A 25,630-nucleotide genomic window follows, 5' to 3' on the forward strand; every position below is an offset into this window, starting at 1 on the left:
CCACTGCCGCCCTTTGCTTTGGTCTGTGGTTTCCACAGCATAAGAGGTCTAAAGTCAAGTTACTAAAGCCAGATTAACGAAGAATCAAAACTGCTCTCTTGTAACAAATTTTCAGCTCAGGCCTCGATTAACAAAAGGAACCATACGTTTGCAAAAAAGACAATACAAGTACACTTAAATAACCTTCAGCGATTGAGTTAAACTTACAGTAGTTGCTCACTACTACATATGTACATTAACTGTTGGAGCAGCAGGATATTACTGATTTGGGGCGCAATCTGATTGCTTTACGGTAACGGACGTCATTTCCTATACTTGGATCACCCACATGTTTCCTTTGGATAATCGGTATTTTACCCTGTGCTTTATAATTAGTATATTATAAAATTATTGAATAAAAGAAAGGCCCTCGAAGTTATTTACATAACTTAAAAAGTTGCGGAAAGAAAGGCTAAAAAAAATTCAGGCTTGAAAGAGATTCGAACCCATGACCTCTGCGATACAGGTGTAGTGAACTTCCAACTGAGCTATCAAGCCAACTGGGAGTTGGTCATATTGTGAGTTCCCAATATACCCGTGGAGGAATGATGAATAAATGAATGTGAAGACCCTAGCAAAAAGCGGCTTGAGTTGTGTAAATAACTACGAGGGTCTTGCTTCTATTTGGTCTTTCACTGGCAGTTGAAATCTATGTTTCGTGTATTCATATTTATATATTATGAATCATTTACACCCTTAACTTATCTTACTGACTTTGACGTAGAATTCAAGAATTCTTTAACTTATGCTTTCATTTGTGCTTAATCTGTAGACGACAAAAATCTGAAAGCAGCTTTTATGAAGGAAACTTTTTTTTTTAATTTAAAAACTTTGTTTAACTAAACTGAGCTTTTAAACGTGTTTAAGCCTTGTTGTGAATGGGGCATTATTTGATCATTTCCTCTCAACGACTTGTATGTGTTGATCCACCAGTGCAAAACCGCCAGCTACGCAGGCTATAGGCTATAGTTTTTGTGTCTGCTTTCCCTTAAAAAATTTTCCCGGGTAAGTTACTGAAAAACAAGTCAGGTAAGCTAAAAACAGTAAAATGAAGTCTTATCGAGTCTAAATATTCCAAGAAGAGCACAATTGGCAACACAAAAACAGTTACTGCGGATCATTATAATCTTTCATTATCATTATATATATCATCCAACACTAGGAATGTCGCTATTATCATAGCGGATGTTTAAGTTTCCTGTAATATCCGTTGGATTATCGGATTGTTTTGCTTGGCAGTTCTGAAACGTAACAGACACCGCACGATTATATGTTGACATGTGTAATCACAGTATGCAACAAACTAGGAGACGTGGTTTAGTATAGGGTAAAGGTTTCAAAATCCCAGTGGCACACCCTCATGCAAAAATCCAGGCAGTACACCCCACCCCCTTAACCCCCCCCCCCCCCCAACCCGGGGGATATAGCCTTAGTGTTAGTGTTCCAAAAATCATTTTCTTTCTTCTATCCATTCTTAAAACCTCTTCAAATTTCACTCAAATTCAGGTAGAGCCCCACCTTAACAGAAACAAAACGTTCAAGTATGAGAGAAAATTTCACTGTCATATTGGAATTGTACATTGCGCATTATTTTTTTCCCCCATACTGAAACCAGACCATGTATCAACTGGTCGCTTATCACAGGGTAAATTATCAAATTATCAGCCCCCAAAGTCTTCACGGCCGGTCTGTGACGTTCCAACTGTCCGTGGGGCGGGATTTACAAAAGTTGTAAAAGTAGCCGCTTATACGAAGTAGTCCTACAGGTTTGATTGAATCATTTTTTGATGATGACTCGGACTGCAGTAATTTTAATTACTGCAGTCCGAGTTAAAACACTACTTTATTCCGTTGTATGACAGATAACGGAAGAAAAGTTCACATTACTGTAACTTACCATCGTCTAAAGCTCTTTCTCAGTGATCTAAAACATTACTGAAACAAGAAAGAAAATGACACATATATGACCATCCGTTAACAATATAAAACACTTTCTAATGAAGGCAAACTATAGACAGCAACAAGGACACCACACCGGCTTCGGGGTGTTGCCAGAATCTTACGAATGCTCACAGCACCGAATAATACCAAGGTGGCAGCCAAGGAGAGCTGCTTTTCCCTTCACACGACACACACAGGTGCCACAAGTGGTCCTGTTATACGGATCCACTTCTCCATACGCATTTCCGAAGTTTGATTTGCAATCCTCAGCCAACAGCTCCCAAAACGAGTTTGTGGAGATGGGGTTAAAAACATTACTTGTGACCACCACTTGCAAGGACAGTGTACCGCTCCTGACCTGGGACTACCACTACCCTGGTAGAATTGAAGACGTAATTTGGCCACCGTAGATTAATTGAGATTTGAGTGTTGATGTTTCGAGTGTTGGCCCTTCGCTCGAAATGTCAGCACTAGAATCTCTTTACCGCTACAAAATTACCTTATTTACTCGGTTGATAAAGCCAAATATTTATTAATGAAGGGCAGTCACCATTCATGCGAATGAAAGCCGCTCAGCAGTATTTCCTAAGGCACACTTTACGTTTCGAATTTGGGGACCTAGGGTTATAGGGTTAAGAGGTTTTGAAATACTTTAAATTAATAAATATTCAAAGGTGACGTTTCCAATCAAGCCCAAACAACTTACCTCAAGTGACCGAAACTCAGTGTTACGTCATCGCCGATCAGCACAAACGGAGCCCAGTATTTAATGTCACTGAAGTTGTCAGATTCCCGCATTTGTTTCATGGTCTGGTGGAGAGCCTTACTGGCACGTTGTCCTTCCGCCAAATGCTCGTAGAAGTATCTCATAAACTGCAGAGTAGCTTCGTCACTAATGGCCCACAGTGATGCAAGGACACAACGAGCACCGGCACCCAAAAAAGCACGGGCAAGACCCACCACACCCTCGGCCTTGATCTTCCCTCGGCCGCTGTGGCAGCAGCTTAAGACAACCAATCTTGCTCGCAGTTTGGCTTTTAACACATCAGCCATTGTCAAAAGGAAGTCTTTCTCTTTGGGTCTTTCATTGGCCACCGTTGGATTAGGAGACAAGAAAATTTCACCAGTTTCCGCACGGCCATGGGCTGCAATGTGTACCAAGGCCACTGAGTTTAGCCTGCTCAGCACTTCAGGTTTTGTTGCCTCTTTTCCAGTCAGAGGTTTGACGTTCAGAATAGCGCCGATCATTTCCACCTCCTCTTTGGCAGCCGGAAGCTGCAGGATTCTACGTCCTCTGAAAAGGATACCTTCCACCCATGGATCACCAACAAGAAGAGCACCAGACGTACTGTGGTACCCCTCAGGACACTCTGTCATCAGCCTCAAACTTGTCAGTGTAGGAACCAGTCGAATTGTGAGCGTTTCAGATAAGTACCTGGAATGTTGGTCCAGAAGTGCAGCATACGGAACCAAAAATAGTGGACCATCAGGAACAACGATAACTTCATCGCTTTGTAGTAGATGTGAAATCGGTCCCAGGACCACATCGGACAACGCCTTTAAAGCATCGATTTCGCCTTCTACAGATGCCTTTGATTTTTCATCCCGATTTTGATAAGGAACCTCTTCAGATTCTTCATCTGCTGGGCCATCCAAGGAACGATTTTCACACATGACTTTTTTAAAGACTCCAATCTGTTTGTACGTTTTGTGGGTCAGAGACTCCAAACTATCACCGATTGCCTTTTCCTCAAACTGACAAGGATGTCCTTTTTGCAGCACCCAGAAGTTGAGTATACTGGGGGATTCAGCAAGAAATATCGTTTTCGATGGAAGGTGGCTTGGAATGGAAGACATTGTATTCGTCTTCTCAGCAGATACTGGATGAACTGATTTTACGCCGTACTGTGATTCCATGAGATCCATCAGAGCTTGTGCACGTCCACGCTCAGCAGTAAAAAGCGCCTCCACTGTCTTGTTCTGTTGTAACTGAGTAATCCATAAGCTTCTGTAGATAGTCTCATGTTTGTTTCGGAAGTCGATTTTCCATTTGTCATTCGATTGAAGAAGACCCCTAAGTTTATCAAATAATCGTACACTACATTTATAAAAATCTTCAGCTGTACAAACATCGTCGAGAAGGTGATCATCACCAAGACTTCCATATGCCGTTGCTTCAAGCATTTTTTCTCCAGTTTCTTTAGCGATACTTAGAGCTTTCCGATGGTGCTCGACGGCTGTCTTGAAATCTCTTTGCCGGAAATAAACAGTTCCAAGGCTCTCATGTGTGCATCCTTCCAAATATTTGCTACCAACTTCTTTAGCGATACTAAGAGCTTGCTGATAGAACTCCATAGCTGCCTTAAAGTTACCAAGGTATGTATAAACACCACCAAGATTCAGATATAACCCTCCTTCTAAGGTCCTGTTCCCAATTTCTTTGGCGATATTAAGAGCTCGCTGATAAAACTCGGTAGCTTTCTCATAATCCCTTTCAGATTGGTAATCAATACCAAGCGCACCGTATACCATTCCTTCTAAATCTTTGTTACCAGTTTCTTTACTGATACTAAGAGCCTGCTGATGGAACTTGATAGCTGTCTTAAAATCACCAAGAGACTTGTAAGCACTACCGAGGTTCATATAAACTCCTCCTTCTGCATCTTTGTTATCAGTTTCTTTATTGATATTAAGAGCTTGCTGATAGAACTCGATAGCAGTCTTGAAATCACCAAGAGAGTGGTAAGCACTACCGAGGCTCCCATAAACACTTCCTTCTAAATTTTTGTTCCCAACTTCTTTGCTGATACTAAGAGCTTGCTGATGGAACTCGATAGCTGTCTTGAAATTACCAAGAGAGCCGTAAGCACTACCGAGGTTCCCATAAGCGCTTCTTTCTAAATACTTGTTCCCAACTTCTTTACTGATTCTAAGAGCTTGCTGATGGAATTCGATAGCTGTCTTGAAATCACCAAGAGAGCCCCAAGCATTACCGAGGTTCATATAAACTCTTCCTTCTAAATCTTTGTTCCCAACTTCTTTACTGATTCTAAGAGCTTGCTGATGGAACTCGATAGCTGTCTTGAAATCACCAAGATAGCCGTAAGCACTACCGAGGTTCCCATAAGCGCTTCCTTCTAAATTTTTGTACCCAACTTCTTTACTGATTCTAAGAGCTTGCTGATGGAACTCGATAGCTTTCTTGAAATCACCAAGAGAGCCGTAAGCATTACCGAGACCCACATAAACGCTTCCTTCTGAATCTTTGTTCCCAACTTCTTTACTGATTCTAAGAGCTTGCTGATGAAACTCGATAGCTGTCTTAAAATCACCAAGAGAGCGGTAAGCACTACCGAGGCTCCCATAAACGCTTCCTTCTAAACCTTTGTTCTCAACTTCTTTACTGATTCTAAGAGCTTGCTGATGGAACTCGATAGCTGTCTTGAAATCACCAAGAGAGTGGTAAGCACTACCGAGGCTCCCATAAACACTTCCTTCTAAATTTTTGTTCCCAACTTCTTTACTGATTCTAAGAGCTTGCTGATGGAACTCGATAGCTGTCTTGAAATCACCAAGAGAGTGGTAAGCACTACCGAGGCTCCCATAAACTCTTCCTTCTAAATTTTTGTTCCCAACTTCTTTACTGATTCTAAGAGCTTGCTGATGGAACTCGATAGCTGTCTTAAAATCACCAAGAGAGTGGTAAGCATCACCGAGGCTCCCATAAACGCTTCCTTCTGAATTTTTGTTCCCAACGTCTTTACTGATTCTAAGAGCTTGCTGATGGAACTCGATAGCTGTCTTTAAATCACCAAGAGAGTGGTAAGCACAACCGAGGTTACCATAAACTCTTCCTTCTAAATCTTTGTTCCCAACTTCTTTACTGATGCTAAGAGCTTGCTGATAAAACTCGATAGCCTTCTCGAATTCACCGAGGCAATGGTAAGCAAGACCACGGATCATGTATGACGGTTCTTCTTCTAAACTCTTGTTTTCAACTTCTTTGGTGATATTACGAGCTTTCTGATGGTACGTGAACGCGCTCTGGAAATCACCAAGAGATTGGTAATAATTAGTAAGGCTCACATAAGGCTTTTCTACTAAATATTCGTTTCCAACAGATTGTTTCTTCGTTGCATGCTCTTGACGTGATATTTACCATATATGTATTGCATTTTTTGTAATTCCCAATGTAAGAAGTCCTGTAACGTTTCTTAATGAGCCCGAGAAATGTTGGTTGAAAATGTATAGGGGATGTGTTCGTCGATGTCATGCAAGGAAATAACAAAGGAATTTAGTGAGGATGAATACTTTGGCACTGGGCATTACGGGATATATCGCAGCTAGTTGAGGACACAAACTCTACCGGCTGGATGAAAAATCTAAATGAATCACAATCAAATTTCACTCGTAAACGAGAACTGCAACGGGATTTCATGTAGATGATTAATATTTTGGCACCCGGCAGATTACAGCCAGAAACCGCCTTGGGTACAGTCCCAGTGGCGGATCCAGGGGGAGGGCCTAGGGTGTCCCCCTATTAGACCGGTTTTTGCTTGGTTTTCTGTTTGTTTGTTTGTTTGTTTACTACTTGTTTGACACTTAAATCCCTGCATCGTCAGGGAAGCATATCATTATTCAATTGGTTAATTTTTTTAAATCATTTTGCCATTAAACTAAATTCCAAGTATATTCAAAACTGTAACTTTTGGGGGGTACCCTCTAGTGGGCTGTTCGCCTCTGCTCTCAAAGCAGTATTTTCCTCGATATCATTCACATGGGTCAGGTAGACTACAATCAATGCACAAGGCCTTTGACAAATCTGATGACCTTCGGGTTCATTTTGACCTTTGTAATTACAAAGAATAGCCTACACTCTCAAACCCATTGCAGCCAAGCTTCAAAAGAAAGACCAGGATGTCTTCCAGGCTTATTCTATTATTGACGACACTATCAAAGCAGTTCAGTGACAGGGTGATGTCAAACAGAAGAGGATGTGCCATGAAGGGTTTGAACACTCCTCTAGGCTGGCTGATAAGAAATGGTGCTACAGTCTCAGCGCCAAGAATCAATGGTAAACAGGCACTTAGAAACAATGCATCTAGAGTAAACCCGGAATCGCCATACCTTTTAAAGATCATTTATTGGAAGAAATGAATTCAAGATTCAAGGAAGACAACAGGGCTGGGGCTGAAATCTTTGCCTTACTTTGTTCCATCTGCCGTGGTTCGCTGTACGAAGGTAAACGGTTCTCGAACTTAGCTTGAGGGGTCACTTTGTTTTCCCGCCCCACCCCCCCCCCCCCCCTTTCGTAACTTCAAAGCCATTTAGGCTTCAGCAGTGAAACTCGAAGGCTATATAGCATGTCCAAAACTGTTTTTTTTTAGCTCCAGAAGGTGGACTGGTGACGTTATATCACGTGATAATTGAATTATTTGTTCTTCGCAGACCCGCCACCTGCATTTTCCGATATCTCCAAAACCGCAGAAAATTCTCCAAATTGGTTGAAAATTCATTAAAATCAATAAATAAGAATCAAATGATGTAAAATTGTAAAAGTTATGAGAAAATTTCGAAAAATTGGGCTGTCAAGATCTTGTTTTTATGGCAACAACAAGCCATGTAAGCAATCAATTATTGTATAAAGTTGTTACCAAATAATTTTTTTGAAAATTCCCCAAGTTTGGTGGTGTTTGCTTTTTTATTTAAGAAGTTATATATATTCAACGCCAGCTCGGAGGGGGGCACTTTGTGCCAACACCCCCCCCCCCCCCTCCTCAGCACGCAGCCTGAATAGGGTTGAGAGGATGATGTCTAGTCCGGATCGATCGTGCACATAACCTTTTTAAATGACATTTATTCTGTTGAAAATTATAAATAATTAAACTGTTTTTTATCCTAACAAACAGGACCTACCCAGAGTTATATACTGCTAACACTAATTTGCTTTAAAACAAGGAACCTATAGCCTTCAAATAAAGTAAGTAACAATACCTTTTGAATACCTTTTTTAAAGCGCTTAAAAAAGTAAAAAAAAGTAAATAACAATACCTTTTGAGACCTACTTCTGAGTTGCAACAGCGTCGCATTTTCTTTGTCGAACTTTTCAAAGTTAAGGTTGTTACGTTGTAAAGATGCGCATGCAAGTAAATTCGATGAGACGTTATAATCATAATTTTCAGTTGTACCTGATCGGCTACTTATGCCATAATTCATCGGCAAACAATTTCTTTGCACCTCAGGGTTATAGATACTCGATTGTAAACTGACATGGTCTTTAAAACGGTTTTGCGATAAAAGTAGGGGTAAAATGGCGTACATTAAAGTGTATGCAGTTCATTTTAAGGTTCTCTTGTGTTCTCTCTCAACTACTCTAATCAGATAAGAATTATAAGGCATATACAGAGCATCCTATGTTTTATGCTGTGGCAGTATAAAACGTAGGAATGCTAATCATATCATTTTTTTGCAGGTGATGTGGGGGGGGGGGGGGAGGCACGTTTTGTGTTGGGACATATAAGGGAATTCAGTACTGCCTTTCATTATGAAAACAACCTTATTACATCCGGGAATGTTTATGCTACAATGAAAGAAGCAAAGGATACTGCTAATCCTTGATCACACCACGTGTTCGCTTCTTCAAACAGATTCAGCTCCACACAAGCACTTGCTCCTAAAAAACATACATGGTAACTCGATTTGTTTTTAAGTCAAGCTAGTTTACCTCAAAATTTAGTTTCTATGTTTGCGCACGTGTATCATGATCGTGACACTTGAGGATGATGAGAAAGGATCGCCATTTTGCAACACTGTTAGGGTGCGTTCGTTTATTCCCGAAAAGGAATACATACAATAATACAAGAAATTCCTCAAGGGGTTTTTGGAGTTACTGGAATACAAAATCGCTCTTAAATTATCATGTGTCAGCGAAAATTTGTACAAATGTCTTCCCAAATTTACTTAAAAGAAAAGCTAACAACTATTCCGCTTATTCTTATTCTGGCATACGGTCTTTAACATGCACCACTTTATGGACAGCCGCCAAGTCTTCACAATGAGAGGATATATTTTCTTACATGATGAAACCCGCTTAATATGGACACAGGGGCGACGCGAACACTTCATACAATAAATAGGTTAATAGCAGTCATGAGGTTTATGCCGGCCATGCGCAATGTCAGACATCTGCACCGGTGTGATAAAAGTTTGTTGAAAGAAAAAAGACATGTTTCTGAACAAATTGTTATTTCGGTATTTTTGCGCACGTTGGCGATGTGTAGCGATACACTTTTAAAACATATAAAATCGCATATATGCAAGGTACCATCTTTCACAATGATATGACATTTGATACGGACAACCAGTTCTGAAAAACAGATGGATTTTGTATAAATTCGCGACTCGTTGACCTATCTGGTGTAAAAGAGTCATGATCTATACATCTGCAAAACATTGTTAATCGCCCTCACTTCATAGATTGTATCGGGAGACTATGGTAGATATCGCGGCGGTAGATTGCTGCAGTTTTAAACTCATTACTTTCTTTAAACTACTACGTCTAGAATTTCACGACATCTTACCTCTAATGATTGCTTTCAAATAAGATGGTTGTAATTCAGTGGAAACTTTTGCATCACTAAGTGAATCCCGATAATTCCCTAAAAATTATAGATAAATATAAAAATTCATTTACCCTCAGGCTAACGCACCTGGCCAGACCTCTAGCATTCTCGGAGACGCAAGGGAAGCTATTTGGTGTGGGACGTAGTAAAAATCCGGTTAAAATCGGCGGGAAAAAAGTTTTCAAGAACAAGCGAAAGAGCGCTTCTTGGAACAACTTCGTTCCAGGGCCATTTCCAAATGGCTCCCTGATCAATTAGTGAAAATCTGTCCCCTGTATTATTATTCTCAATCGGTAGGCAGCACGTCTCGAGATACATCTGAAATTAATTTAGTTTAGAAAGTTCATCGAGCTGTTTTCCGACTTACTTGCTGTGATGTATTTTCAAAAGTTCAGAGAGTCGTTAACAAGTAGGATAGCCTCGTGTTGTGGTTATTCAACAGAACCGATGCCTTGCATTTATCATATTTAAGGATCATTTTATTATTTCGAAATCACTCCGGTATGCTTCCGTTTGTTTCTTATTACTAAGAAAACGATCAGCAATAGCTGACTATATCATCAGTGTAACTTTAGCGGCTCAGGAATTAATGACAAAAATATTGAATAACAAGGGCCCTAACACGTAGCCTCATTTTCTACGAGGAGATATACGCGGCAAATTGAGAAATATGAATAGAGAAATGAGAATTGATCCGGATTCATTTCACAGCTCAATGCGTAATACCTAAATTACAGTAACTAAATAAATGCTGAATAAATAAGAAAATTGAAATAAAACCTCTCACCTAAACGAAAGTGCGCTGCCGCCCTGTTGCAATACAGTTTGGCTTTCAGTTCTTCATCCTTGCAGTTCACTTTAATTCCTTCGGTGTAAAAGTTGATGGCGTTTCTGAAATTCCTTTTCCCGTATTCATCATTACCGTCATTCTTATAAACCTCTGTTATTGCTACAATGAAGCAAAATTAAAAAAATCTTTAAAACCGGCTTGGGAGTACTGTGAGATACTGCACAAACTCCAAGATTGTGTCGCGGTGCTGTGAAGTGTTTTATAGTCAGGTTATGTTGTGCTGTGTTTTGCATACGGTGTTACATGACTGTTATACTTTGTTTTGTTGTGTCATGTTTTGTCTTGTTACAAGTATTTCGTTGTACTTTTTGTCTCTTTGTGCTGGGTTTTGTCTTGTTGTTAAGCCGTTGCGTTTTGCTTTAGCGTGCTCGTTTTGTTGTGCTTTTCTGTTCGTTGTTGAGTAGAGTGATGTGTCTGTAAGGATATGGCGAGTTGTGCGTCATACTTACTCGTAAGTATACATTCCCTGTAATATTTTCCAGCAAGCATATTTTAACCTTAATAACGGCCAACTTTCATTTGAGCTCCATATTGTATAGCCTAACGTAAAGAGACGATGCCAATAAGGGGAGAAGCCTGCGACTGAGCAAGCTCTTCATTATAGGTCGGCCGCGAGAGGGTAAAGCGCGAGCCGAGGCGGGGGCTCGCCACTCTTGCTATGTCGTCTCGCAGCTGACCTATAACGGAGAGTTTGCTCATAGGCTATAAGGGGAAAGGGAAGGGGACTATATCCGGAAGGGGTTTATTATAACCACACTGGAGGATTAGAGAAGGCAGGGAGGGTGTTTATAAGTAAGAAAAAGTGGCTTTTACTACTAACACCATTATCCATTAGCTATCACCCAAGGACTAAACTCAGCTTTCTTGTGATAAACAGGCAACTGACAGAAATGACTCTTTACCTCTCAAAGTGTCATCATCGAAATGCAAATTCTCCTCACCAGCTGGTGTGACGTCACTTCCAGGTTTAGCTTTGACTTCGCTGCTTACCATGGATGCTGAGAAAACGAATATTTTTATTTTTAGGTTAAATAATCAGTGATAGTTCATCCACTAGCTTTATCCTCTTTTATCATTGTCTTGTACTTAGTTATGTAATGTTAAATTGACTCTGAAAAGCCCCGTAGGGAGGAGCCAATAAAATATGTATGTGTGAATGTATACATAGACTTATTGTCAACTGCAAGTTAGATACTGGACAAAGACAAACAGTACAGAATGAGCTGAAGCTTTAAATTTTACTGTGTCCACTCAAACCTTGTTATTACGAACAGCATGTACAGCAATTTCCAAATAGAATTACGAATTCTTACAAACTAATATAATGGCATCACTTTTCATCTTATAATAAATGAGTAAATAAATAAATAAATAAATAACTAAATACCAACAAATAAACCATTAAAAACAAACAAGCAAACAGAAACAACAAAAAACAGACAAAACCAGAAACTTTCCCTGGCGGCTTTCCACTAAGGGGAGTAGAAAGTAGGGTTTACAGTTAAAAAGGGCGTTTGCTGTATCTCCATCCATGCACTTAACTCAGTTCTCTTACAACTGTGAAGATTAACAATAAACAGTTTTCCAGTCTAAGAACGACTTCTGGTAAGAAAATAACATGAATCCTCACCTTTCGAAGTGTCATCATCACACTTCAATGTCTCCTCACCAGCTGGTGTGACGTCATTTTCAGTTTTGGCTTTGTTTTCAGTGCTTGTCATGGATGCTGGAAGATCAAATATTTAAATTTAATCAGTATACTCAGCTTATAATTGTAACTGTAAAATTTATATTGCGAAACTTTCCATGTAAGATGATCAAGTGCGCTTTACATGTGTAAAAGGATAATAGAAAATATATATAAAATCGCAGACAACAACAATTATAAAAACTTATGATAAATGAAATTGTAAAACTGTACTCAATCAATTAAATGCAACTTTAAAGGAGTATGTCTTTGAAAGCTTCTTGACGTAAAGCAGAACAGTTTTCTGGTCAAAACACAACTTCTTCTACGATAATAACATGAATCCTCACCTTCCGAAGTGTCATCATCAAAATGCAAAGTCTCCTCACCAGCTGGTGTGACGTCACTTTCAGGTTTGGCTTTGTTTTCATTGCTTCCTATGGATACTGCGAGATGCAATCGAATATTTTATCAGTACTGCAAAGCCGGCAACACACCTGGCGATTTTATACGCCGATCGCCGCGATTGGCAAAAATCGCCACGTGTGCCCGGTGCAGCAATTGCGATTTTTTACCGATCGCCACGATCGGCGTATAAAATCGCCGATATCTGGCATGTCAAATATCGGCGATTAAATTCGCCGGCATTCGTCAAGTGTTCCGGCCCGTTCCCGCGATTTTCTACGCTCATCACTGCGAATCGCCAGTAAAGTCAACCCATCAGGTAGGGCAATTTTAACACAATGACTTTTCGAAACTGCCACATCAACGCGATCGGCGAAAAAAATTGCCAGGTGTGCACAATAATCGGGGGCGAATATCGCAAGCGATTTTCGCTGGCCGATCAAATTCGCCGCCATCGGCGTATAAAATCGCCAGGTGTGTCGCCGGCTTAAGATTACAGGCGTCAGCTGATCAAAACCCGGAACTGGATTGTTTTAGCCAAAGACTGAGAGCTTGAAGCCTCAATGTTTGCATGAACGTTAAATGAACAACTGTTAGAAATAAATAAAAAAGAAAAAAGAAAACGATAAAACTTTATAAGAACAATCAAACAAACAAACATGCAAATAAAAATAGCAACAAACAAACAACACCGAAAACCGGAAAGGGTTTGTAACCAGTTCTGGCGGATTTACTGAGGCGTTTGCTGTATCTTCACCTATGCACTTAACCCAATTCTCTTTCAACTGTGAAGATTAAGACACAACAGTTTTTCTGTATAACAACTACTTCTGGTAAGAGAATAACATAAAATCCTCACCTTTCGAAGTGTCATCATCAAATTCCAAAGTCTCCTCACCAGCTGTTGTGACGTCACCTTCACTTTTGGCTTCGCTGTCAATCGTTGCCATGGATGCTGGGAGATCAAATATTCAATCAGTATACTCAGCTTATAAAGTGTAAATGCAACTTAGATGCTAAACTATGCCTAGACACACAGTATAACAATGAGGTAAACTTTTAATTTTCAGAGTGTGTACAGCCAAACCTTTTTCCAGCAATATTACATTAACGGACACAGTTTCGAAGCATACATTAATAACAGTTTTACCGCTGGGGGAATAAAACAGGCTGACGGAAAGGAGGCGTTTGCTGTATCTTCGTCCATGCCCTAAACTCAGTTCTCTTACAAATGTGAAGATTAACATTGAACAGTTTTCCAGTCTAACAACGACTTCTGGTATGAGAATAACATGAATCCTCACCTTTCAAAGTGTAATCATCACAGTTCAAAGTCTCCTCACCAGCTGGTGTGACGTCATTTTCAGTTTTGGCTTTGTTTTCTGTGCTTGTCATGGATGCTGGAAGATCAAACATTTAAATTTAATCAGTATGCTCAGCTTATAAGTGTAACTGTAAAATTTATATTGCCAAACTTTTCATTTAAGATGATCAAGTGCACTTTACACGTGTAAAAGGATAATAGAAAATATACATAAAATCGCAGACAACAATAATTATAAAAACTTAACATAAATGAAATTGTAAGACTGTACTCCATCAATTGAAAGCTACGTTAAAGTAGTCTGTCTTTAAAAGCTTCTTAACGTCTAGGAGAACAGTTTTCAGGTCAAAAAACGACTTCTGCTAGGATAATAGCATGAATCCTCACCTTTTGAAGTGTCATCATCAAAATACAAAGTCTCCTCACCAGGTGGTGTGACGTCACTATCAGGTTTGGCTTTGCTTTCACTGCTTGCTAAGGATGCTGGGAAATGCAATCAAATATCTAATCAGTATCCTAAGATTGAAACGGCTGATCAAAACCCGGAACTGGATTTGTTTTAGTCATTTGACTGGCGGAGAGCTTGAAGCCTTGATGTTTGCGTGAACGTTAAACGAACAATTGTTAGAAATTTAATTATAATAAATAAATAAATAAATAAATAATTAATTAAAAAAACTATAAACATTATAAGAACAATTAAACGAACAAACATGCAAATAAAAACAGCAACAAACAAACAACACCGAAACCCGGAAAGAGTTTGTAACCAGTTCCGGCGGATCTACGGAGGCGTTTGCTGTATCTTCACCGATGAAGTTAACCCCGTTCTCTTTCAACTGTGTAGATTAACATTGAACATGTTTCCAGTCCAACGACTTCTGGTGAGAGAATAACATGAATCCTCACCTTTCGAGGTGTCATCATCCAAATCCTCACCAGCTGGTGTGACGTCACTTTCAGGTTTGACTTTGCTTTCACTGCTTGCCATGGATGCTGGGAAATCAAATATTTAATCAGTATACGCAGATTATAAAGTGTAACTGTAACTTACATGCTAAATTATGACTGGACACACACTGTACTTGACGTTAAGGGGCATTTGTTGTATCTTCATCCATGGACTTAACTCAGTTCTCTTACAACTGTAAAGATTAACATTGAACAGTTTTCCAGTCAAACAACGAGTTCTGGTCAGAGAATAACATGAATACTCACCTTTCGAAGTGTCATCATCAAGCTTCAAATTCTCCTCACCAGCTGGTGTGACGTCACCTTCACTTTTGGCTTTGCTTTCACTGCTTGCCATGGGTGCTGGGAAATCAAATATTTAATCGGTATACTCAGCTTATAAAGTGAAACTGTAGCTTAGATGCTTAACTATGTCTGAACACACACCGCTGTACTTGACGTTAAGAGGCGTTTGCTGTACCTTTATCCATGGACTTAACTCAGTTCTTTTACAACTGTGAAGATTAACATTAAACAGTTTTCCAGTCTAACAACGACTTCTGGTCAGAGATTACTGACATGGTGTCTCACCTTTTGAACACGCCTGTTTTGCAGGCTTCCATAGCGCAAGCCCGCAAAAAAAAAGTTTTTTGTCAAGTGCAACTGAAAGCAAGCGTAAGAACGAACACAAACGCAGAAAAAATTAAATCTCAAACATTTTCGGACGAATAAACATTATCGTATTATTATAGTAGTGTTAATTTTATTATTATTATTATTATTATTATTATTATTATTATTATTATTATTATTATTATTATTATTATTATTATTATTATTATAATTATTAATCTCCGAAACATTTTCCATTTACGCAAATATAAAGTCCAAATATCTTGTTTTCGCCAGATTTTTTATTATTTTTTTCGGTCAGATGACGCGCCAGTTACAACTTATGTAACTTCATCATGGAAAACGAAATTATTATGTATACATCGTTTATGACACAATACATAGTCTCGCTTGCTGTGCTTATATCCAGTTAAAATTATGCTTTTCCATGAAATTTTGATGTCTATTTATCGTTCACTTGTACAGTAGAACGTAAAGCAAAGTGTCTAGAGTGAATTTGACAATAACATTAAGTTCCAAATTTTCTCGAAGTATCACACAGAAACTAACTCCAGTTTGACTCAGTGTATTAATAATAGCATAGCACAAAAATATGCATGAGTATGCTTTCTTTCTTTTTTTTCGCGGAAAATGCCAAAAAAAAAAAAAGGTTTGGAATTCATTTCCTGCTCCCTTTTCGCGAGTATTCTCGGTTTTTGTTTTTTTTTTTCCTTTTTGTTGTTTGTTTGCTTGCTGTTGTTTTTTTGCTTTGAATGCTTATATGGTCTTGAAATCTGAATCCGCCCCGCAGCTCGCCACGATGTCCTTTAACGCCTTTATGAGTGACGGGTGCTTGTAGCAAAATGGCGGGCTCTGATCGAAAACCAGAATCAGATTTCTCATTCATTGAATGAGAGCTCATTCATTGAATGAGAGCCTGAAGCCTTATTTTTTGCGTGAACGTTAAATGAACTATTGCTTGAAATAAAAACAACAGAAACAACTGATTAAACATTATAAAAACAATCAAACAAACAAGAATGCAATTGAAAACAACAACAAACAAACCCGAAAACCGGAAAGAGTTCATAGCCAATCTGGCGGATCTACGGAGGCGTTTGCTGCATCTTCACCCATGTACTTAACGCAGTTCTCTTTCAATTGTGAAGATTAACACAGAATAGTTTTCCAGTCTAAAAACGACTTCTGTTAAGAGAATAGCATCAATCCTCACCTTTCGTAGTGTCATCAAAATCTGGTGTGACGTCACATTCAGGCTTGGTTTTGTTTTCATTGCTTCCTACGGATGCTGGGAAAAGATATCGAATACTTAATCAGTACTCTAACATTAAAACGCCGTCGGCTGATCACAACCCGGTACTGGATTTTTTTATATTGCACAATTTTCCATATAAGATGATCAAGTGCACTTTACACGTGTGAAAGGATAAGAGGAAATATACATAAAATCGCAAATTACAATAATTATTAAAACTTAAGCGGAGTTAATGAAATTGTGAAATTGTACTCCATCAATTAAATGCTAAGATAGAGTAGTGTGTTTTTAAAGCTTGTTAACGTAAAGCAGAACAGTTTTCTCTTCTAAAAACGTTTTCTGTTACGATGATAACATGAATCGTCACCTTTCAAAGTGTCATCATCAAAATCCAAATTCCCCTCACCAGTTGGAGTGACGTCACTCTCAGGTATGGCTTTGTTTTCACTGCTTGCTAAGGATGCTGGGAAATGCAATCGAATACTTAATTAGTACTCTAAGATTAAAACGGCAGCGGCTGATCGAAACCCGGAACTGGATTTTTTTTTAGTCATTGACTGAGGGCTTGAAGCCTCAATGTTTGCATGAACGTTAAACGAACAATTGTTAGAAATAAATAAATAATTAAAAGAACGATAAACATTATCAGAACAATCAAACAAACAAACATGCAAATAAAACCAGCGACAAACAAACAACACCGAAAACTGGAAAGAGTTCATAATCAGTTCTGTCGGATCTACGGAGGCGTTTGCTGTATCTTCACCCATGCACTTAACCCAGTTCTCTTTCAACTGTGAAGATTAACACCGAACAATTTTCCAGTCTAACAACGACTTCTGTTAAGAGAATAACGTGAATTCTCACCTTTCGAAGTGTCATCATCAAAATCCAAATTCTCCTCACCTGCTGTTGTGACGTCACTTTCAGGTTTGGCTTTGCTTTCACTGGTTACTATGGATGCTGGGAAATCAAATATTTAATCAGTATACTCAGTTTATAAAGTGTAAATGCAACTTAGATGCTAAACTATGCCTAGACACACACTATAACAATGAGGTGAACTTTTAATGTTCAGTGTGTATACAGCCAAACCTTTTTTCCAGCAATATTACATTAACGGAAACAGTTTCGAAGCATAATGATAATTTTACCGTTAGGGGAATAAAACAGGCTGACGGAAAGGAGGCGTTTGCTGTATCTTCGTCTATGCACTAAACTCAGTTCTCTAACAACTGTGAAGATTATCATTTAATAGTTTTCCAATCTAACAACGACTTCTTGTAAGAAAATAACATGAGTCCTCACCTTTCGAAGTGTCATCATCAAAATCCAAAGTCTCCTCACTGGCTGGTTTGACGTCACTTTCAGGTTTGGCTTTGTTTTCACTGCTTCCTATGGATGCTGGAAAATGCAATCGAATATTTAATCAGTATACTAAGGTTAAAACGACGTCAGCTGATAAAAAACCGGAACTGGATTTGTATTAGTCATTGACTGAAAGCTTGAAGCATCAATGTCTTTGTGAACGTTAAACGAACAATTGAAATAAATCAATCAATAAATAAATACAAATAAAAATAAAAACTGTAAAACGTTGTAAGAACAATCAAACAAGCAAACATGCAAATAAAAACAGCAACAAACAAACAACACCGAAAACCGGAAAGAGTTTGTAACCAGTTCCGGCGGATCTACGGAGGCGTTTGCTGTATCTTCACCCATGCACTTAACCCAGTTCTGTTACACATGCAAAGATTAACATTGAACAGTTTTCCAGTCTAAGAACGACCTCTGGTATGAGAATAACACGAATCCTCACCTTTTAAAGTGTCATCATCACACTTCAATGTCTCCTCAGCAGCTGGTGTGGCGTCACTTTCAGTTTTGGCTTTGTTTTCAGTGCTTGGCACGGATGCTGGAAGATCAAATATTCAAATTTAATCACTATGCTCAGCTTATAAGTGTAACAGTAAAATTTATATTGCGCAGCTTTTCATATAAGATGATCAAGTGCGCTTTACTGATGTGTAAAAGGATAATAGAAAATATAAATAAAGTCGCAGACAACAATAATTATAAAATCTTAAGATAAATAAAAGTGTAAAACTGTACTCCATCAGTTAAATGCTACGTTAAAGTAGTGTGTCTTAAAGCTTCTTAACGTAAAGCAAAACAGTTTGGCTTTGCTTTCACTGCTTGCCATGACTGCTGGGAGATCAAATATTTAATAGGTAGAGGTTTCGAATTTATTTCCTGCGCCCTTTTCGCGAGTATTTTCGCATTTTTTCCTTTTTGTTGTTTGTTTGCTTGCTGTTGTTTTTTCTGCTTTGAATGCTAATATGGTCTTGAAATCTGAATCCGCCCCGCAGCTCGCCACGATGTCTTTTAACGCCTTTGGGAGAGACGGCGCTTGTAGCAAAATGGCGGGGTCTGATCGAAAACCAGAATCAGATTTCTCATTCATTGAATGAGAGCCTGAAGCCTTAATTTTTTCGTGAACGTTAAATGAACTATTGCTTGAAATACAAAACAACAGAGACAAATGATTAAACATAAAAACAATCGAACAAACAAGAATGCAATTGAAAACAACAACAAACAAACCCGAAAACCGGAAAGAGTTCATAGCCAATTTGGCGGATCTACGGAGGCGTTTGCTGTATCTTCACCCATATACTTAACGCAGTTCTCTTTCAACTGTGAAGATTAACACAGAATAGTTTTCCAGTCTAAAAACGACTTCTGTTAAGAGAATAGCATCAATCCTCACCTTTCGAAGTGTCATCATCAAAAACTGGTGTGACGTCACTTTCAGGTTTGGTTTGGTTTTCATTGCTTCCTACGGATGCTGGGAAAGGATATCGAATATTTAATCAGTACTCTAACATTAAAACGCCGTCGGCTGATCAAAACCCGGTTCTTGTTTTTTTATATTGCACAATTTTCCATATAAGATGATCAAGTGCACTTTACACGTGTGAAAGGATAAAAGGAAATATATATAAAATCGCAAATTACAATAATTATTAAAACTTAAGCGGAGTTAATGAAATTGTGAAATTGTACTCCATCAATTAAATGCTAAGATAGAGTAGTGTGTTTTTAAAGCTTGTTAACGTAAAGCAGAACAGTTTTCTCTTCTAAAAACGGAATCTGTTACGATAATGACATGAATCGTCACCTTTCGAAGTGTCATCATCAAAATCCAAATTCTCCTCACCAGTTGGTGTGACGTCACTCTCAGGTATGGCTTTGTTTTCACTGCTTGCTAGGGATACTGGGAAATGCAATCGAATACTTAATTAGTACTCTAAGATTAAAACGGCGGCGGCTGATCGAAACCCGGAACTGGATTTTATTCAGTCATTGACTGAGAGCTTGAAGCCTCAATGTTTGCGTGAACGTTAAACGAACAATTGTTAGAAATAAATAAATAATTAAAAAAACGATGAACATAATCAGAACAATCAAACAAACAAACATGCAAATAAAACCAGCAACAAACAAACAACACCGAAAACCGAAAAGAGTTCATAATCAGTTCTGGCGGATCTACGGAGTTGTTTGCTGTATCTTCACCCATGCACTTAACCCAGTTCTCTTTCAACTGTGAAGATTAACACCGAACAATTTTCCAGTCTAACAACGACTTCTGTTAAGAGAATAACGTGAATTCTCACCTTTCGAAGTGTCATCATCAAAATCCAAAGTCTCCTCACCTGCTGTTGTGACGTCACTTTCAGGTTTGGCTTTGCTTTCACTGGTTACTATGGATGCTGGGAAATCAAATATTTAATCAGTATACTCAGCTTATAAAGTGTAAATGAAACTTAGATGCTAAACTATGCCTAGACACACACTATAACAATGAGGTGAACTTTTAATGTTCAGTGTGTATACAGCCAAACCTTTTTTCCAGCAATATTCATGTCAGCCTGACATTAACGGACACAGTTTCGAAGCATAATGACAATTTCACCGTTGGGGGAATAAAACAGGCTGACGGAAAGGAGGCGTTTGCTGTATCTTCGTTCATGCACTAAACTCAGTTCTCTAACAACTGTGAAGATTAACATTTAATAGTTTTCCAGTCTAACAACGACTTCTGGTAAGAAAATAACATGAATCCTCACCTTTTGAAGTGTCATCATCAAAATCCAAAGTCTCCTCACCAGCTGGTGTGACGTCACTTTCAGGTTTGCCTTTGTTTTCACTGCTTCCTATGGATGCTGGGAAATGCAATCGAATATTTAATCAGTATACTAAGGTTAAAACGGCTTCAGCTGATAAAAACCCGGAACTGGATTTGTATTAGTCATTGACTGAAAGCTTGAAGCATCAATGTCTGCGTGAAAGTTAAACGAACAATTGAAATAAATAAATAAATAAATAAATAAATACAAATAAAAATAAAAACTATAAAACGTTGTAAGAACAATCAAACAAGCAAACATACAAATAAAAACAGCAACAAACAAACAACACCGAAAACCGGAAAGAGTTTGTAACCAGTTCCGGCGGATCTACGGAGGCGTTTGCTGTATCTTCGTCCATGCACTTAACCCAGTTCCCTTACAAATGCGAAGATTAACATTGAACAGTTTTCCAGTCTAACAACGACTTCTGGTAAGAAAATAACATGAATCCTCACCTTTCGAAGTGTCATCATCACACTTCAATGTCTCCTCACCAGCTGGTGTGACGTCATTTTCAGTTTTGGCTTTGTTTACAGTGCTTGTCATGGATGCTGGAAGATCAAATATTTAAATTTAATCAGTATGCTCAGCTTATAAGTGTAACAGTAAAATTTATATCGCGCGGCTTTTCATATAAGATGATCAAGTGCGCTTTACTGATGTCTAAAAGGATAATAAAATATAAATAAAGTCGCAGACAACAATAATTATAAAAACTTAAGATAAATAAAAGTGTAAAACTGTACTCGATCAGTTAAATTCTACGTTAAAGTAGTGTGTCTTAAAGCTTCTTAACGTAAAGCAGAACAGTTTTTAGGTATAAAAACGACTTCTGTTAATAGATTAACATGAATCGTCACCTTTCGAAGTGTCATCATCAAAATCCAAAGTCTCCTCACCAGCTGGTTTGACGTCACTTTTAGTTTTGGCTTTGCTTTCACTGCTTGCCATGAATGCTGGGAGATCAAATATTTAATAGGTATAATCAGTTTATAAAGTGTAACTGTAACTTTGATGCTGAACTATGACTAGACACACACTGTAACAGTGACGTCAACGTTATAATTCTCAGTTTGTATACAGCCAATCCTATCTGCCAGCAGTTATGAATTTGCTTTAACGTAGAACAGTTTCGAAGTATAATGACAATTTATTTCTTGGCAGAATATAAACAGGCTACAACGTTGTTTTAGCTTATCACGTTGCAAGATCGGTGAAGAAGTTTCGTCCGCTTCCGTCTAGTTCTCAAACTGAGGCCACGTCGTTGTCTTCTGGATCATACAGATACTTGACGTTACTTTCAATAAAAAGCCGTTTTCACGCTCAAAAACTCGATGGCTGTAGGAATTTGATACCATTGAGTGTATTTCTTCTGTTATAACGCGATGAATAATCGTTCTCTGGAACAGACAACAGTGAAATTGAGGCTTGAAATTAACATTTGTTTCTGATTTTGCAATTAAGGCCTGGTTTGTGACCTCAGCACTAGCCTGCAGAACAGACGTATTTCACACAGGAGAATGAATAACACGCCTGTTTTGCACGCTCCCATAGCACAAGCGCACAAAACAAAAGTTTTTTGTCGAGTGCAAATGAAAGCAAGTGTAAGAGCGAACACAAACGCTAAAAATTAAATCTCAAACATTTTCGGACGAACGAATAAACATAATCGTATTATTATAGTAGTGTCAATTTTTGAAGCCTGTATTTTATCCCTGTAATTCAGTTTTTAAATGCAATGGTGATTGATAAACGGTCATTATTATTATTATTATTATTATTATTATCATCATCATCATCATCATCATCATCATCATCATCATCATCATCATCATCATCATTATTATTATTATTATTATTATTATTATTACTATTATTATTATTAAGCAATATTGGCAATTTGTGTGGAATATTTTAATAAAGAATGATTGTATTATAAAATTATTATTATTATTATTATTATTATTATTATTATTATTATTATTATTATTATTATTATTATTATTATTATTATTATTATTATTACTCTCCGAAACATTTTCCGTCCACGCAAATGTAAAGCCCAAATATTTTGTTTTCGCCAGATTTGTGATTATTTTTTTCGGTCATATGACGCGCCAGTTACAACTTATGTAACTTCACCTATACATGGAAAACGAAATTATTATGTATACATAGTTTATGACACAATACATGGTCTCGCTTGCTGTGCTTATATCCCATTAAAATGTTTGTCCATGAAATTTTTGTCTATTTATCGTTCACTTGTACAGTAGAACGTAAAGCAAAGTGTCTAGAGTGAAATTGACAATAACATTAGGTTTCAAATTTTCACGAATTATCACACAGAAATTAACTACAGTTTGACTCAGTGTATTAATAATAACATAGCACAAAAATATGCATGAGTTGGCCATTTTAATACAGATTGCCTTTTGCCATCAGCTAATTCACTCTTTTTTTTTTTGCAGAAAATGTCGAAAAAAAAATGTTTCGATTGATTTCCTGCTCCCTTTTCGCGAGTATTCTCGTGTTTTTTTTTTCTTTTTTGTTGTTTGTTTGTTGTTGGTTTTTTTTTTTTTGCTTTGAATGCTAATATGGTCTTGAAATCTGAATCCGCCCTGAAGATGTCTTTTAACACCTTTTGGAGTGATGGGCGCTTGTAGCAAAATGGCGGGGTCTGATCGAAAACCAGAATCAGATTTCTCATTGATTGAATAAGAGCCTGAAGCCTTAGTGTTTGCGTTAACGTTAAATGAACAATTGCTTGAAATAAAAACAACAGAAACAACTGATTAAATATTATAAAAACAATCAAACAAACAAGAATGCAATTGAAAACAACAACAAACAAACCCGAAAACCGGAAAGAGTTCATAGCCAATCTGGCGGATCTACGGAGGCGTTTGCTGTATCTTCACCCACGCACTTAACTCAGTTCTCTTTCAACTGTGAAAATTAACATTGAACAGTTTTCCAGTCAAACAACGACTTCTGTTAATAGAATAACATGAATCCTACCTTTTGAAGTGTCATCATCAAAATCCAAAGTCTCCTCACCAGCTGGTGTGACGTCACTTTCACATTTGGCTTCCTTTTCACTGCTTGCCATGAATGCTGGGAGATCAAATATTTAATCAGTATACTCAGCTTATAAAGAGTAACTGTAACTTAGGATGCAACGTTGTTTTAGCTAATCATGTTGCACAGTGTGTCAGTCGTCTCTATTGTTTATCATGGTGCGTTCCACCTCCGTTTAGCGCGCAAAGTGAGGCCACGTCGTCGTCTTCTGTATCATACAGATATTTGATAGTTAACAGCGGTTTCAAGCGCAAACCTCAATGGCAGTAAAACTATCTTTCATCGAGCTTTTTCCTGTTTTATTGTTAGTTGTACTGTTATATGTTTTCTGGAACATATAACAGTGAAATTGAGCTTTCAGATTAAGATTTCACGAGGACACTGTTTCTGTCTTTAAGGCCTCTGGTTTGCGGCCTAAAACACTAGCCTGTAGAAGAAGCTTATTTTATGCGCTCACTCATAAAAAAGAATAACAACAGATGCCTGTCTTACAGTCTACGTAAGCACAATTGATTTTTTGCCATATTTCAGAAAGATTTCGTTTTCTATCAGCCAACCGACGAAATATTTCAGAAAACAGTAAAAAAAGAAAGTTTCGAATTCATTGCCTGCTTCCTTTTTCGCGATTGTTCCTGTGTTGTTTTTTTGTTGTTGTTGTTTTTTTTTTTTTTTCTTTGAATACATCTTAATATGACCCTGAATCTAAATTCCGCCATCGTAACGAAGTGAATGATGACGGCTTGAAGCCATAAATAAATAGGCGGAGTGGCGGTCATGTTTAAGATGAAGAATAAGTAGGAGTTGATAAATAAAGCGCTCAGGGGCGGGGCAAAATCCGACGTTTCGACTTTGCTGTCTTCTTTAGGGTATAAAAACATGACTAGCTTGAAACGTCGGGGCTTCTTTTCACGTTCCAGGGCCGAGATAGTTTTCAATTCCTTCTTACCTAGTTGAAGGCGCTGCGCAATTTATACATTTTTGTCAACTTACCCGGAAGATTGAAGAATAACTCGCTTGGAATTTTCTACTTCTTGGCTTTTTTTAACCGAGCAACCCCCCTTCAAAGAAGGCGATGGAAACGAAACATGCCGAAATGTCGATCATCCGGCTACATATAAGGCGCTATGACTCTCTACAGACCCTTCCAACAGACACTTACTTGGCATAAAACGATGCGTTCCTTAATTTTTTGTGCGTATGTGGAAACAAAGTATGTATTACTGAAATTTTACACAGATTTATTAAACCGACTTAGAAATATAATGCACAGAGTACTGACGGTTTTTAAAGTCTTCAAGAAGAACAGTAGCGAGTAAGAAACAGTACAGTGAGTGAAGTGCTCAGTTTTCAGATTTTGGGGTTAACTTCAATGACACATACCAGGCGTAGTTAATTAGATTGTCTGTGAGGCTTCCCTCAAACCAGTAAAATGAAAGAGGAAACTAAAATTTGGAATCAGGAGGGCAAAAGGATATATCACCAACTTCACTTGCCGAGACTTTTCTAACTATTCCCCCCTCCCCCCCGTTATGCATAAAACAGTTAAAATACGACACTCGGCCAAAATCTATGTTACCGAAACTAACTAAGAAATGTTAAATTCGCTAGCTTTGACCAGCCATTATCGACAACGCGCGCACATT

General features: G+C 38.1%; 1 protein-coding gene across 38 annotated transcripts; it reads right to left on the reverse strand.

The window, feature by feature from the left end:
- Positions 1-1,134: 1,134 nt before the first annotated feature.
- LOC146473562 (uncharacterized) lies at positions 1,135-24,019 on the reverse strand. 38 transcript variants are annotated; one of them, XM_085118226.1, is made up of 24 exons: positions 23,928-24,019; positions 21,767-21,862; positions 21,362-21,457; positions 20,844-20,939; positions 20,430-20,486; positions 19,892-19,987; positions 18,530-18,625; positions 18,016-18,111; positions 17,575-17,670; positions 17,075-17,170; positions 15,087-15,182; positions 14,256-14,351; positions 13,849-13,944; positions 13,404-13,499; positions 12,490-12,585; positions 12,083-12,178; positions 11,355-11,450; positions 10,390-10,551; positions 9,561-9,638; positions 8,586-8,653; positions 8,032-8,082; positions 2,687-6,024; positions 1,937-1,974; positions 1,135-1,280 (listed from the first exon to the last, which is right to left on the reverse strand). In XM_085118226.1, exons 1-23 carry the CDS (start codon positions 24,016-24,018, stop codon positions 1,956-1,958), a joined length of 5,304 nt encoding a protein of 1,767 aa, XP_084974352.1. In that variant the 5' UTR covers position 24,019; the 3' UTR covers positions 1,135-1,280; positions 1,937-1,955. The 38 variants fall into 38 exon arrangements, with proteins under 38 accessions (XP_084974352.1, XP_084974351.1, XP_084974355.1 ...); XM_085118225.1 differs by having other exon boundaries at positions 17,614-17,670; positions 20,391-20,486; XM_085118229.1 differs by having other exon boundaries at positions 12,122-12,178; positions 12,529-12,585; positions 20,391-20,486.
- Positions 24,020-25,630: the final 1,611 nt, after the last annotated feature.

Source organism: Pavona decussata, unplaced genomic scaffold (genome assembly GCF_977016875.1).
Source record: "Pavona decussata unplaced genomic scaffold, jaPavDecu1.1 SCAFFOLD_93, whole genome shotgun sequence".
Lineage (NCBI taxonomy): Eukaryota > Metazoa > Cnidaria > Anthozoa > Scleractinia > Agariciidae > Pavona > Pavona decussata.